Source organism: Ciconia boyciana, chromosome 18 (assembly GCF_034638445.1).
Source record: "Ciconia boyciana chromosome 18, ASM3463844v1, whole genome shotgun sequence".
NCBI lineage: Eukaryota > Metazoa > Chordata > Aves > Ciconiiformes > Ciconiidae > Ciconia > Ciconia boyciana.
The window spans coordinates 3,552,079-3,564,909 of record NC_132951.1 but is presented as its reverse complement, the minus strand read 5'-3'; the positions used below and the strand labels follow the sequence as shown (position 1 = coordinate 3,564,909).

The following is a 12,831-nucleotide window of genomic DNA, read 5'->3' as shown; positions in this document are numbered from 1 at the left end:
GCAAGTCAGCACTGCACTGGGCAGCCGCTGTGAATAACGTTGAAGCCGCAGTAGTCCTCCTGAAGAATGGTGCCAATAAGGATATGCAGAACAATAAGGTAGGGGTCTGCTGGGCTGACGTAGGCAAGGAAAGAACCGTTTGGGGAGTCTGTTAAAGGGTACCTTTTGCCTAAAATACAACACTGTCTGGCACTGGGACTGATTTGATTGTTCTGCTGTGAACGAAGCTGTTGGATTTATCTCGAAGAAGCATTGTGGGATTTGATCCTATGGGTGATGTTGAGGGGCTGTGCAGTGCTTGGTGAGCAGTGTGGTACGGCGTTAGTGTGGCCACCTCCTCGCATGTTCTGGGTCACTCGTAGGGTTCCTGGTTTAATACCAGTATCAGGACATGGCTCAGCAGGGTAGGAACAAGCAGTAGCAAAACCTCACCAGAGGAGAGACGATTACCGTCTCTGCCACCCAACTGCACGGTGTTGAGCATGGAGCTCAGGATAGCGTTAGCCAGGAGAATCTGTGAACTTAAACCTAACCATCTTTGCTGGGATTCTAGGAGGAGACCCCACTCTTCCTCGCAGCCAGAGAAGGGAGCTATGAAACCGCCAAGGTCCTGCTGGACCATTTTGCCAACCGTGACATCACGGATCATATGGACCGGCTCCCACGGGACATCGCCCAGGAGCGGATGCACCACGACATCGTGAGGCTGCTGGACGAGTACAACCTGGTGCGGAGCCCACCGCTGCACAACGGCCCGCTGGGGGCACCCACGCTGTCCCCACCGCTCTGCTCTCCCAACAGCTACATCGGCAACCTGAAACCTGCCGTCCAGGGCAAGAAGGCCAGGAAGCCGAGTACCAAGGGCCTGAGCTGCAATGGCAAGGATGCCAAAGACCTCAAAGCCCGGAGGAAAAAATCACAAGATGGAAAAGGATGTCTGCTTGACAACTCCAGCGTGCTGTCTCCCGTGGACTCCCTCGAGTCGCCCCATGGGTACCTGTCAGATGTTGCCTCTCCTCCGCTGATGACCTCGCCATTTCAGCAGTCCCCTTCGATGCCTCTGAATCATCTGCCAGGCATGCCTGATGCCCATATGAGCATCAATCACCTCAACATGGCGGGGAAGCAGGATATGGCCATGGGAAACTCCAGCAGGATGGCCTTCGATTCAGTGCCACCGCGTCTCTCTCACCTCCCCGTCTCCAGCCCCAGCACGGTGATGAGCAACGCCCCGATGAATTTCTCTGTCGGCGGAGCGGCCGGTCTGAACGGGCAGTGTGACTGGCTCACCAGGCTGCAGAACGGCATGGTCCAGAATCAGTACAACCCGATGAGAGGCAATATGCAACCAGGGGCGCATCAGCAGACGCAAAACCTTCAACACGGCATGATGACCTCCCTGCACAACGGCTTGCCCACCACAAGCTTGTCACAGATGATGAGCTACCAGGCCATGCCCAACACCCGGCTGGCTTCCCAGCCTCACCTGATGCAGAGCCAGCAGCTACAGCAGATGCAGCAGCAACAGCTCCAGCAGCAAAACATGCAGCCGCAGCAGCAGCCGCAGCAACCTCAGCAGCAGCCGCAGCAGCAGCCGCCGCAGCAGCACCACAACCCCAGCTCCAATACGAGCGGCCACATCGGCCAAAATTTCCTTGGTACCGAGCTGAGCCAGCCCGACATGCAGCCGGCGAGCAGCAGTACCATGGCAGTCCACACGATCCTGCCTCAAGATTCCCAGATGCTGCCCACGTCTCTGCCATCCTCCCTCGCCCAGCCCATGACCACCACGCAGTTTCTAACTCCACCTTCCCAGCACAGTTATTCCTCCCCCTTGGACAACACCCCCAGCCACCAGCTCCAGGTGCCCGACCACCCTTTTCTAACGCCATCTCCGGAGTCACCGGACCAGTGGTCCAGCTCGTCTCCTCACTCCAATGTGTCCGACTGGTCCGAGGGCATTTCCAGCCCTCCCACGAGTATGCAGTCGCAGATGGGACACATCCCTGAAGCCTTCAAGTAAAAGACGGTGTTTCAGAGACGCTGGCGCTCAGAGGGAGATCTTTTTTAAAAGGACGTTGGATGCTTTTATTAAAGGATCCTTTTAAAATATGTTTTTATTAAAAAATAAAAAGACAAATTAATTCTTTTTTTTTTTAGTATTTATTTATGTACTTTTTATTTTACATGAAAACACTGCCTTTTTATTTATATGTTCTATTGTTAAGAACTCAATGTGGGACACCAGTTGTGTTTCAGGAAATCAAAAAATTAGGTTTTTATAGGACATTCTCTTTTGTTTGGGGGGATTCATTGTGTTTGATTTGAGAGGAAATGTTTATGTAAAGCTATAAGCAGCAATTTGTGATTCTGAAATGCCATTAATTTATTTTTTTCTCTTTCAACTCAGAAAGAGAGGTGAGAAAGAAAAGGGGAAGGAAAAATTGACTAAAAATACCACTCCTGGGAGGCGGGGGGGGGGATTAAGTATGGACGGATTTTTGAAATGTACTTTAAAATGTTTCCTTTGCCATTGTATCTGAGAGGACATTTTATGGTACCAGTCATGAATCTTTGTTTAAATTTCAGTATTATATAGTTGTACATTTGCCTGAATGATAGAAATTTTTGTTCTCTCTTGTTTTTATATATATAAAAATATATATATTTAAATGATTTTTATGATTAAAAAAAAATAATCAGGATTATAGACCTGTAAGAACAGGTTCTAAGCTAAAAAAACCCCATACAAAACATGAATACTGTCCCCCACCAAAAAGAAGTGGATTTGCCAAACTTTCAAGAGAGCAAGCCCAGAACTACGGAGTATATACCAAACCATTAACTGTGGATTTTATACACAAAGGAGACTTAATTTTACTTTGAATATCTTTACTGTTTTTTGTTTTCGTGTTTGCCTTTGAGTAACTGTTTAAGAAATAAATGCCAATATAAACTTGTAAACCACATCCTTATTTTAAGGATGGCCTGCCTATTTTAAAGAAGGTGTGTCTATTAATGCAGACAACCTGAGTGAGATTACAAAGCATTATAACACTGCCACCACCAAGTGCTCGCCCGTATCCAGCTCCTCTGGCAGCACGATTGCTGGGTGCTCAGTGGAAAGCGCTGCCGGTTTTGGTGGGACGCTGGACTGGCTAAACAGGAGGGCGAAGGACAGCACGGCCGAGTCTGTGCTGTGAAACGTTAACATTTTGTTCGTGTTAGTCTGGAGTGATGCATCTTTTTTTATATTGATGTACACTCTTTCTGTGTATCATGTAAAATATAGTATAAGCCTGTGGCAGATTTAATGTTTGTAAATATGTTTTTTTTTAAGAAAAGGTGGATTTTGTTTCAAAAATCTAAATGAACAAGTCTTAAATATATCAGAAATATATCACCTTATAGAGGTGTTGGAATATCACTCACTCGGGTGCAAAGGCAAGCAGACACCCTAAGACTAGATATGTGTATGGGGCAGGCAAATAGAGAGCAGTTAATCAAGAGAACCTAAGAAGAAGGGTTCCTTTTCCTCATTCCTTTTTATAGAACACCAAATAAAATGGATATTTCTCAAGGCACAGCGCCTTGCTGAGCACTCATCTTAGTTAACATTTCAGACCGTTGTTATTGTGACATGCCTAATATGAGTGATAAAAACATCACGCGGTGTTGAATCTTCCTATGTTTTATAAACTAGAGTGTAGTTTAAGAAAAGATATCTTCTGTAATAAAGTTATCTACCTGCAAAGTTGTAGTTTGCAAAAATGATGTATTTTTTTTGGTTAACTGATTTGCAATAAATGATGCTTCTGGGCATCTAGATTTTACTAAAACTGGAACTTAGTGTTTTTGTTATGGATCGGTTGAAATCTGGGCTTGATGCCCACTGTCTTTCAATACTGCAGGGCCGCCTCTCAGCACTAAGTACTGGCACTTTCCTAACGTCTTGTTCTCTGTGTTAAAGCTCAGAGCAGGGCTTTGGACAAAGAAATTTTCTCCTTAACTTGTGCAGAACTCTCACTGACTTGAGATGTCTGGTTTGAGCAAGGCAGGAGGGGCTCTGTGAGGCTCTCGGCCAGGACGGGCTCTGCCCAGGTAGCCCTTTACCTGTGCTGTGGATGCTCTGATGTCCTCTCAGGCCTCTGCCATTAGGTCAGCACCTAAAAGAGGAAACATTGAAAAGTTGTTTTCAAGAACGTCACTCACGCGTGTTCAAAGTACTGTATTCTGTCACTTTAAAGCTGTGCTTTCTGATCAGTTTTTTAGGAGCATTCTCTGGCTGATGAGACCGCCAAGGGTAAAAAATGGCCACGTGCTTTTAATTACATAGTGCCTATGGAAGCAGAGCCCTCGACGAGTGGTGTTAAGAGTTATGTATACTGCTTCCTACTTCACACAGAGCGCTGAGCACATGGCTGGGCTCTCAGATGTGGTGGCTTGCACAGATAGGAACTGGGAAGCCATCGGACGACACGACCGAGGGGCAGCAGCACCCAAGGGAAAGTTTCACTAATGTCACTCCGGGCACAAACGCCGCACAAAAATGTTTGCTGTCCTTGCTGCACTCAAGGTTTTTAAGGTAATTTAATTCTTTCTCTTCCCCACAGGGACTCTGTAGTCCAAATGCAGCTGCAAAGTCCCCACATAACTGGGTATAAATAGCCTAGCTCTGGACCTCCTCCCAAATCAGATAAGCCTGGTAACTCCTGGAATGCTGGTATTTTCCACTCCACGGCCGGGGAGGGATTGGGCATGTGTGTACATGTACCCGGTATCCAGCCCCAGACGGATTCAGGGCTGCCAGACATTTGCTGTACAAGCAGTCAGAAGCTGGTGCTGCAGCAATGGCATTTTATGGCCACCCAGCAGCAGTGAAACGCAGCACCTTCAGAGATCAGGAGGCGATGGGCCAGTCTGCGCTCCCTGCAAACTCTGTGGAAAGGGGTATTTTAACTAAGGACAAATCCCTCTTCCCACTGCAAAATGTGGTTCACCAGTGAGGATCTCGTTACCCCAAGGGACACCCTGGAGATGGGCTTCCTGAGACGTGCTCTTCCCAAAAATTGTGTCTCTCTGCATCCCATCTGGGATACACTAGATGAAGTGTGTCTGCCTTCACCGCGATTCGCACATGTGCTGTCCATGAATCATGCCTGGGAACATCCAGCCACGTTCCCACACAGCCCATCCTTCCAGGCTTCTCCCACACGTACCCGTGCCCGGGGCTGGCTGCAAGCACGGCATGCCTCCGTGCTGCCAGTGAGACTGGGAGATGCTCGTGCCAACGTGGGGCATTAGTAAGGCTCTCTCCTATCTCGTCTAGTGTGCAACACTCCGGTCACTCATGGTCCAGGCGGGAATTTGGCCTGAAATGGATTAAAAAAAAAGGGGTTATGAGGATATGCAAAACAACGTGACATTGCAAGAGGCAACTCAATACATGTGGCTCATTTAAGAAGTGAGGGGCTGCAAAGCATGTAATTGCCCCCAAGGATGGGTCAGAGAGACAGAATGAGGAGAGAGGGGGCTAAATACCAGGGAAAGAGGCAAAACAAAAAGGATACTAATAAATTGGCCACAAGCTGATTCAAACTAGAAGTCAGAAAAGGTTTTCTAAGGAGTAAAGGGGTAAGGATACACAGTTTAGTTTTTAAGTGTTTGGCCCCCAAGGACTCTTACATTTATGAAGGTGCCTGGTGACCCACAAACTCCTGCCAGTCCCTCGTTCCTGCTTTCCTGAGTGGGTACATGAGATAATCGTGGGGTCACAGATCCCCAGTTGGGATCGAGGCAAAGTTAAATGAGAAAAGAGAGAAATGGCCCCAGTTTCAAACCCTCCCTCCGCACTCAGGGCTTTCCCACCAACTCTCTATCCAGAAGGATTTGCCTTTTCCCAGTCCCCTCCAACCAACCCACGTTGTCCAACCACAAGCTCGTCTTTACCTCATGTTGGTAAAGATGCTGGGAGCTGAATTTCAAGCTCTCATGTCAACAGAAGATGCAGAGGAATGAGTGGGTCATGGCAAGCACAGTTGTTTTAGCATTCCAGGTGAAAAAGACTGAGAAGCACTAAAATTATATCCCATGCCAAGGGAAGGGTTCAGAAGTGTTTGCGTAAAACAAGATTCGCACCGAGCTATTCTGATGGCAAGTACGTCGATGCTATGAGGAATCGGTGCATCTGAACTATTTGTTTACATGCTGGAGGGCTTGTTTTTTTTTTTTATTCTTTATTTCCATTATTCCTGCTCAATTAGATGGGACATTTAGAAATTGCTACTCTGTATTGCTTTCACCTCCAGGCTATTGGTGTTTGCTCAGAAAGTTGCTAACAGCTGCTTGAACCCTGATTGCCAAAGTGTTACTGCAGCTCAAATCACCCCCTTAAAGAATGTACAAAAGGAGCCAAATTCATCTAAGGTGTAGCCTCTCTCGCATTACGCACGGGTTAATGTGGCTGGGGTAGTTTGAACAATCACAGCAACTAAATGAGTAAATAAATAAAGCTCAGCTTGTCCGAGTTGGCTAACCTGATACAGAATGCCGATGCTCATAAGAGAAACTCTCCTTTAGCCATTTTCCCTGTTTCTAAGCTCAGAGAATGAGCAAGCTTTTAATAGCAAGCTCCTGGGGCAGGGCTATGTTTACGGTTGCCTCCAACCCGAAGGCTGAATTTGATCAGAATTTGATGGGAGAAGGTCAGTATCATTTGTGTTGTACCCCAAGTAAGCTGATGAAGCAGGAGAAAAGGACACACGCTGTCCTCGTCCCGCAAGCAAGCCTTTTTATTTGTAATGGGTCACTCCCAAGTCCAGAACTCGCTGCATTTGCTGAGTACAGCAAATAAGTTAGAAAGCTTCAGGGTAAAAAGGGATTGAATGTCTTAATGTGACAATTCTTTATCATCACATACTGATCAGGAGAAGAGCGAAGGTGAGAGCCCATCATTAGTGTTTGCATTGTGTATGTATGGGTACAGGTGTATAAGAAGAGGGTTAGGTATGTAAATATATAGCTATAGGTACTGATGCAAGCTGTTGATGGTAATTACAGAATACATACGTATTTTTAAAAAGCCAATCAGGCTAATTAAAATCATGTTTCCTCAGATTACACCTGTTGGGGGGAAATATCAAGGGAGGACCAGGGCTTTATCTGCAATTCATGCCTGTGTAGGGAAATTGTATTTGACAAGCTGGTTTATAAGAATGTTCCTACAAAAGGGGGAGATGAAAGGCACTTTAAAAATCACAGCGCTGCCTCTGGTTCCCACACCAGCATCAAAGTGCTGCTTCCCCTGCTCGGACTGGGCTTTGAGGATATTACCCTGCTTTAATGATCAAGCGTGCAGAAACAGCTCTTGGGCTGATAATGACCCTTGATTAAGATGTTTGTTTAGGTCGTTTGTATTTTCCCCTCCAAGGCTTGTTGTTGGGTGCAGAGTGTGACAATACGGGCACAGCAGCCACCGCCTGTAGATGAGACACATCCTTCTTAGGCTTGAATAGGGACTCCCCCCCTTAAAAGCTTCGTGTTTCTGCAAAATAGACCCTCAAGACAGAGCTAAGAGACAGAGTAGGGCGGAGTACAATCTTTAGACTTGCACATAACTGTTTGATAGCATGCTATGACCTTGTCTGAAAAAACCCCCACCTAAACATAGGCTTCTCCGGAGAAGTGCTTCAGTCGGCCTTTGAGGTAACGCTCCCGGGGATAGCTGCGTGCCGCAGGGCCGAACCGAGGCATCGGCTACGCTGAGCTTTTGGACACTTGTATGCCAGCCTTCCAAGCGCTCGCATGGCTGACATCCCTTCCCACGGTGGACGTCCCTTCCCAGATTAAGCCCCTATTAGACCTGTGGGACAGGGACCTCGCTCTGCAGCAAGTAACAGTTTCTTACATTTGCCTCTTCCTCCAAAAAAACAGGTTTTCTCGTTCTTAGCTTCAGCGACCCGAGGCACTCTCCTGAACCGCCCTGCTCCCTCTCGTCCCCCCGACCCCTCCGCCTTCAGCTCCCGCCCTGACAGAACCGGGCTCAACCTGCAGCCCGCCGCGCAGGCCTGCCGCGGGCCGGGCCTAGCCGGGGCCGGGCCGGCGGTCCTCTGTCCCGCCCTGGCGGCCGCCTTCGCCACTGCACCCGCCCCGGGAAACCCGAGGGCTCGGAAGTGCCGGTGGACGCTCGGCCGGGCCGCACCCCGTCGTGCCCGGCGGCTGATGAGGAGACCAGGACCCCCACGGGGCCGCGCTCCGCTAAACCCCGACCGGTGGAAGCGAGGCCCGTGGCGGACAGGGGCTTGGCAGCGCGGCTCCCCTCCGGGGAGAAGGGTCCCCTCGGCACGCCCACAGCCCGGGCCCCGCCGAGCGGACAGCCGGGAGCATCGCGCCGACCCGGGCAGGCGCAGGGACCGGCCGCGCCCGCAGCCGCCCCAGCCGGGACTCGAACCGGTGACATCCGAGTCCGCAGCCGCACTGCGCCTGCGCCAGGCCGTGGCGCTGCGAGGCGGTCGCTGTCGAGGCCGCTTCCGCCCTTAGTGTTGGGTTTTTTTTTCACCCTCCGACACTTCTGCCTTCCCCCTTTTCCCTTTAAAGGAACGCGGAAGGGCGGGGGGAGCCGGCGGGAGAGAAACACAAACAAGCGCGCGCAGCGCCGGGGCCCGCACGCGCCGTGGCGTCATCGCGCGACGCGGCGTGACACGTCGGCGGCGGCGGCGGAACTCCCAGCCGGATGTTCCAAGATGGCGGCGGAGGGGGCCGGTGCTGCGGCCGTGAGGGGGGGCGGCGCCCGCTGCTGAGGGGCCTCCGTCGGCGGGGGGCTGCCAGGTACCGCGGGGCGGGGCCGGGCGCTGCCGCAGCGCGAGGGGCGGCTGAGGGAAGGGGTCCGCCGGGCCGGGGGCAGCCGGAGGGCTGGGAATCCCGGGCGGGCTGCGTGAGGAGCGCAGGGCCTGAGCTGCGGGCCCCGGGGCTGGCGGCGGCCGGTGCCCCCTCTGTGCGGCTGGAGCTGCCCGGCGCCGCCGTGCCTCAGCGCGGGTGGGGCCTCAGGGCGGTGGCACCCGGGGCCGCAGCGCAGGGAGGTGGCGGGTCGCTGGCAGTCCCGGGACTCGGCCCCGGGTGCCGGTTGGGGCAGGTTGTGATGCCGCAAGGAGGGCCGAGGCGGTGAAACGCTGCCGCAGTCAGCGGGGCTGTGCTGCCGGGGCGTCTTTCCTGCGGGATTTGGGTTGTTCCGGGTCGCTTCGAGTGCCACGGTGGGACAGGCGCACACGCTGCAGGCGTTCCGAGTAATATTTCATGGGGCTGGGGAGAGAAAAAGAGATCCTGCGGTCAGGAGTATGGCCTGGCATTCGTTAGCGTGTGCTTCCTTTGACGACACGCGATACTTCTCGCAACTGAGGGTTGTTTTTTTCGACTTGTCGAGTATCGTAGGTCTGTGCTTTATTGGAGTAGCAACTGGTGCTGACTCAGTAGGACAGTTGCCTGAAAGTATTCGGGACCTGCTGGTGTGATGGACCGGTAGTCAGTCTCCTTTGCAAAACAAATGGCAATGTTTTATGCTGCTGCTGCCTGTGAATCATATTAAGCTCTGTGCTTTTGATTCCCAAAGAGCTCTTTGCTGAATAACATTTGTAGCTATGGTTGCCATCTATGAGAAAGCCGGTAGGAAGCTATCAGCGGTACTAAAGGTGTAGAATGTGTTCAGTCTGAGCGTCAGCTACATGTGTGCAGAAGTGCGGCTGTCTACGTAGAAAAAAATCTGAAAAACTAGTGTCCCAGATACTGATTTTAAAGCTGCAAATCTCCTTTTCCAGCTATTCTTGTCTTTGGGATTGCAGCGGCTTTTTTTTATTCACTTTGTTCTCATTGTTAGGAATCTGTACGTGAACACGTTATTTATTGTTTGGTATATGCACATGTGGGTGCAAGCGTGTGTGTGTATGTATAGGCACACATGAGAATTAATATTAGTATTCTGTAACCTGCTTTGTGGGCATACTTATTCTTGTTTAAGAGTAATTTACTTAGCTTATGTCCCTTGGAGATAGGATTAAATTAATTCCCCCCAAATAAATTAATCCTTCATACAGATAAGTTTTCATAGAGGAGTTTAAACCAGTAATGGCCACAGAGCTCATCAGGTGTAATTTATTGATGGCCTTGTCTAGCGGGTAGTTTTAATCTCTTTTTTCCTCTTTGGTAACACTTTCATGGCATGTCTGGAAACAACTTCTGCAATTGTTATTTCTGGTGACTAATGTTTAGCAGGCTGCTCTGCATTATCCATTAATAAACCTGCTGAAAGTTAAGAATTTCCAAACTAGATAAAGCGGAGATGGATTGCTCTTAAGTTACATAGTTATCTCTCCCTTATAAATTTCTTCAAATGAGCGTTTCTGTTAATACTGGATTGGTGGCAGGGAGGGTCAGTATCACTGAGTTGATATCTTCTGTTTAAATTACCTGACATGGGCACGTTCATTTTATTTGGACTTAATTCTTCAAATCTTGCGTGCTTTTACTAGTGTGTGCAGTCTGTTAATATTAACTTTCCTTCTGTAGGGAATCTGATACCCTCGTATTGAACTTCTGTAATGCAACATTAGAGATCTTGTTAGAGGAATGGCAAGCCAGTGCTTTGAAGTAGCACTCTACACTTATTTTAATTAGCTAATTACTGGTACTGGTTGTTACAAAAATGTGGTAAAGTGTTAGGATTTTTTTCTTTGTGTGCATCTGATACGTCACTGTGAGGAGTGAAGTCCACATTAGAAATTTGGAAGTGGGTATTTAAGTTGTAAAAACAGTTGGCTTTTGTGCTCAACTGTATTTCAGAAGCAACTTTTCTATTAAGAACAGAACTGTTAGGTAGATACCAACATTTTGTTCGGTTAAGTTAGTGCTTTCCAGGAGGTAACTGTCTTGGCAGATGTTTTAATTAGCGTTTTTTCCTCCCCACTTCGCAGTATGTTGCATAAAAACACTAGTTTATTTGGAGGAGAGGGAGGAGTTTTTGCAGTTAGGTTAATACAATAAAGGACATGATGAAAAATAAATGGGGATGTCCAGAACAGCCTGGGGTTTCTTAAACATGTGGTAACTGAGGTGGGTGTTTAGGCAGGGTTTCCTGCTGACATGGCTGGCAGTAAGCATGGCCAGCTGGAAAACCTTAACCTTGGAGAAGGAGGTAATAGGAGAAAAGATTGCAAAGCACTAAAACCTTTTTTGTAAGTATTCCTTGATAGGAATTCAATAGGCAGCTGTGTTTTAAAAAGAATGTTGGAGACAAATGCAAGCAATGCATGAACTAATGAAGCTTTCTATTTCAAGCTTTTTTGTTGAAGTCAGTTTCTGGTCGTCTTTCCCATTTTAACAAAACACAAATTTTAACAAATTTACAGAGTTGTAACTTAAGATACGGCCATGAAATATATGGATATGGGGGAGAAATTGAGAGACACTGCCTCTGTTGACTGGTACTTCAGGCCCTCTGAAAGAGGGACCTGAATTATACATAGGACTGTTGGATTCTGCAGTGATGAGTAGAAGAGATTTTTCCCAAGGGTGAGTTGTACTGATGTCCGATAATGACTGTATAGCTCATGCTGTGGTACCGGTCAGTATGCTTTTTATTGGAATTTTTTAGTTACAGATCTTTATGAAATACATGTAGTTATGCAGTCTTCACTCAATATGTGTTTTTGTTAACCAGAAACCAGAAGTGTTTTGCATTTTAACTTCTCTATAGCTATTAAAATTTTGGCTTGATTACAAACATCTGACTTTTCTGGCTTCCCATTTTATTACTTACTGACAAGATGCTGAATCTTAAAAAAAAAAAACAAACCAAAAAACAAACAAACCAAACAACTAAAAATTGCACAGCTTTTGTCTGTCTTCCATAAACAGAAGCGCATCTGGTATGAAACAATTGCCATGGGTACTTCACTCTACATGATATAAACCATATTTGTTGTGTACTGTTAGAAAACAAGACTATCGTGTGTTGCTAAAGCTTCACTGAGCTGAACTGGACAAGTACTGAAGAAGAACTCTATAGTTTTGTCAGCTTCCCTCCTCCCCAGATTGTTAAGGGATGATAAGAGTGAAAAGTACATGTTCCTGATTAATTTACTGAACTTCCTGTGTACCAGATTCCTAACTGGTATCGTTTGGAGTTCTTGCTGGCAGAGTTGGAATACTTCTGTGCCTGTCTTTTTTTCACCTTGAAATATAGCTGTAACTGATACTGTGCCAAAGTCCCACTAGTGTTAAAGCAAGAACATTGGTGCATTAACAGGTAGGGGGAGTTGATTGTCTTTTATATTCTTAAATGCAGTTTTACTATTATGCAGCATTCATCTAGAAGAGAGAATATTTGTGATGAAAACCCAGTTGCCTTTCTCAAATAACACTACTGTCCTACACAGTGTTTTCTTTATTAAACCAAAAATGAACTGTTCTGTTGAGGGGGATGACATCTGATGAATTCTTTCTTGAGATGCTTGCTTCTCATCTTACCTGTAAAAAGGTCCATTCACATTGAGCAACAGTGCAACAGAGCTGAAGATCATCTCTAACAGAATTAGAGTTAGGTAATAATTTCTCAACTCTTTATAATTAAATTGAGCTTGCCATAGTGCTTGCAGGTTCTGTTGTAGGCTGACTGCTGCTGTGTCTTGTCTATGATGCATACTTCTGCTTAAAACAAATTTGGGGATACGTAACAGTATAATACTATTGGCACTTTAACAGTCTGAGATTTTAACATTTGTACAGGGCTGAACTGTGTTTAATTACTCTTACTTGGAGCTATTTGTTAATATGATTGTTAAA

General features: G+C 47.5%; 2 protein-coding genes and 1 long non-coding RNA gene across 12 annotated transcripts in view; 2 read left to right on the top strand and 1 right to left on the bottom strand.

Moving 5' to 3' along the window:
• The window catches only part of NOTCH1 (notch receptor 1), a 44,653-nt gene extending 40,820 nt beyond the window's left edge, over nucleotides 1–3,833 (top strand). For both annotated transcript variants that reach the window (XM_072882989.1, XM_072882988.1), the window contains exons 33-34: nucleotides 1–98; nucleotides 554–3,833. In XM_072882989.1, the coding sequence (XP_072739090.1) occupies nucleotides 1–98; nucleotides 554–2,023 (1,568 nt within the window). In that variant the 3' untranslated portion in view covers nucleotides 2,024–3,833. The remainder of the gene's footprint in view (nucleotides 99–553) is intronic.
• LOC140661202 (uncharacterized) lies at nucleotides 3,733–7,980 on the bottom strand. Its single transcript, XR_012045662.1, has 3 exons — nucleotides 7,660–7,980; nucleotides 5,220–5,372; nucleotides 3,733–4,166 (listed from the first exon to the last, which is right to left on the bottom strand). It is a non-coding gene; the product is annotated as an uncharacterized lncRNA (long non-coding RNA).
• Nucleotides 7,981–8,683: 703 nt separating this feature from the next.
• The window catches only part of SEC16A (SEC16 homolog A, endoplasmic reticulum export factor), a 31,547-nt gene continuing 27,399 nt past the window's right edge, over nucleotides 8,684–12,831 (top strand). For 7 of the 9 annotated variants that reach the window (XM_072883535.1, XM_072883534.1, XM_072883532.1 and 4 more), the window contains exon 1: nucleotides 8,684–8,826. The gene's annotated coding sequence lies outside the window, so the exon portion shown is untranslated. Of the gene's footprint in view, nucleotides 8,827–12,356; nucleotides 12,591–12,831 lie in introns of those variants that run through there. The other 2 variants (XM_072883536.1, XM_072883529.1) reach the window with 2 other exon arrangements.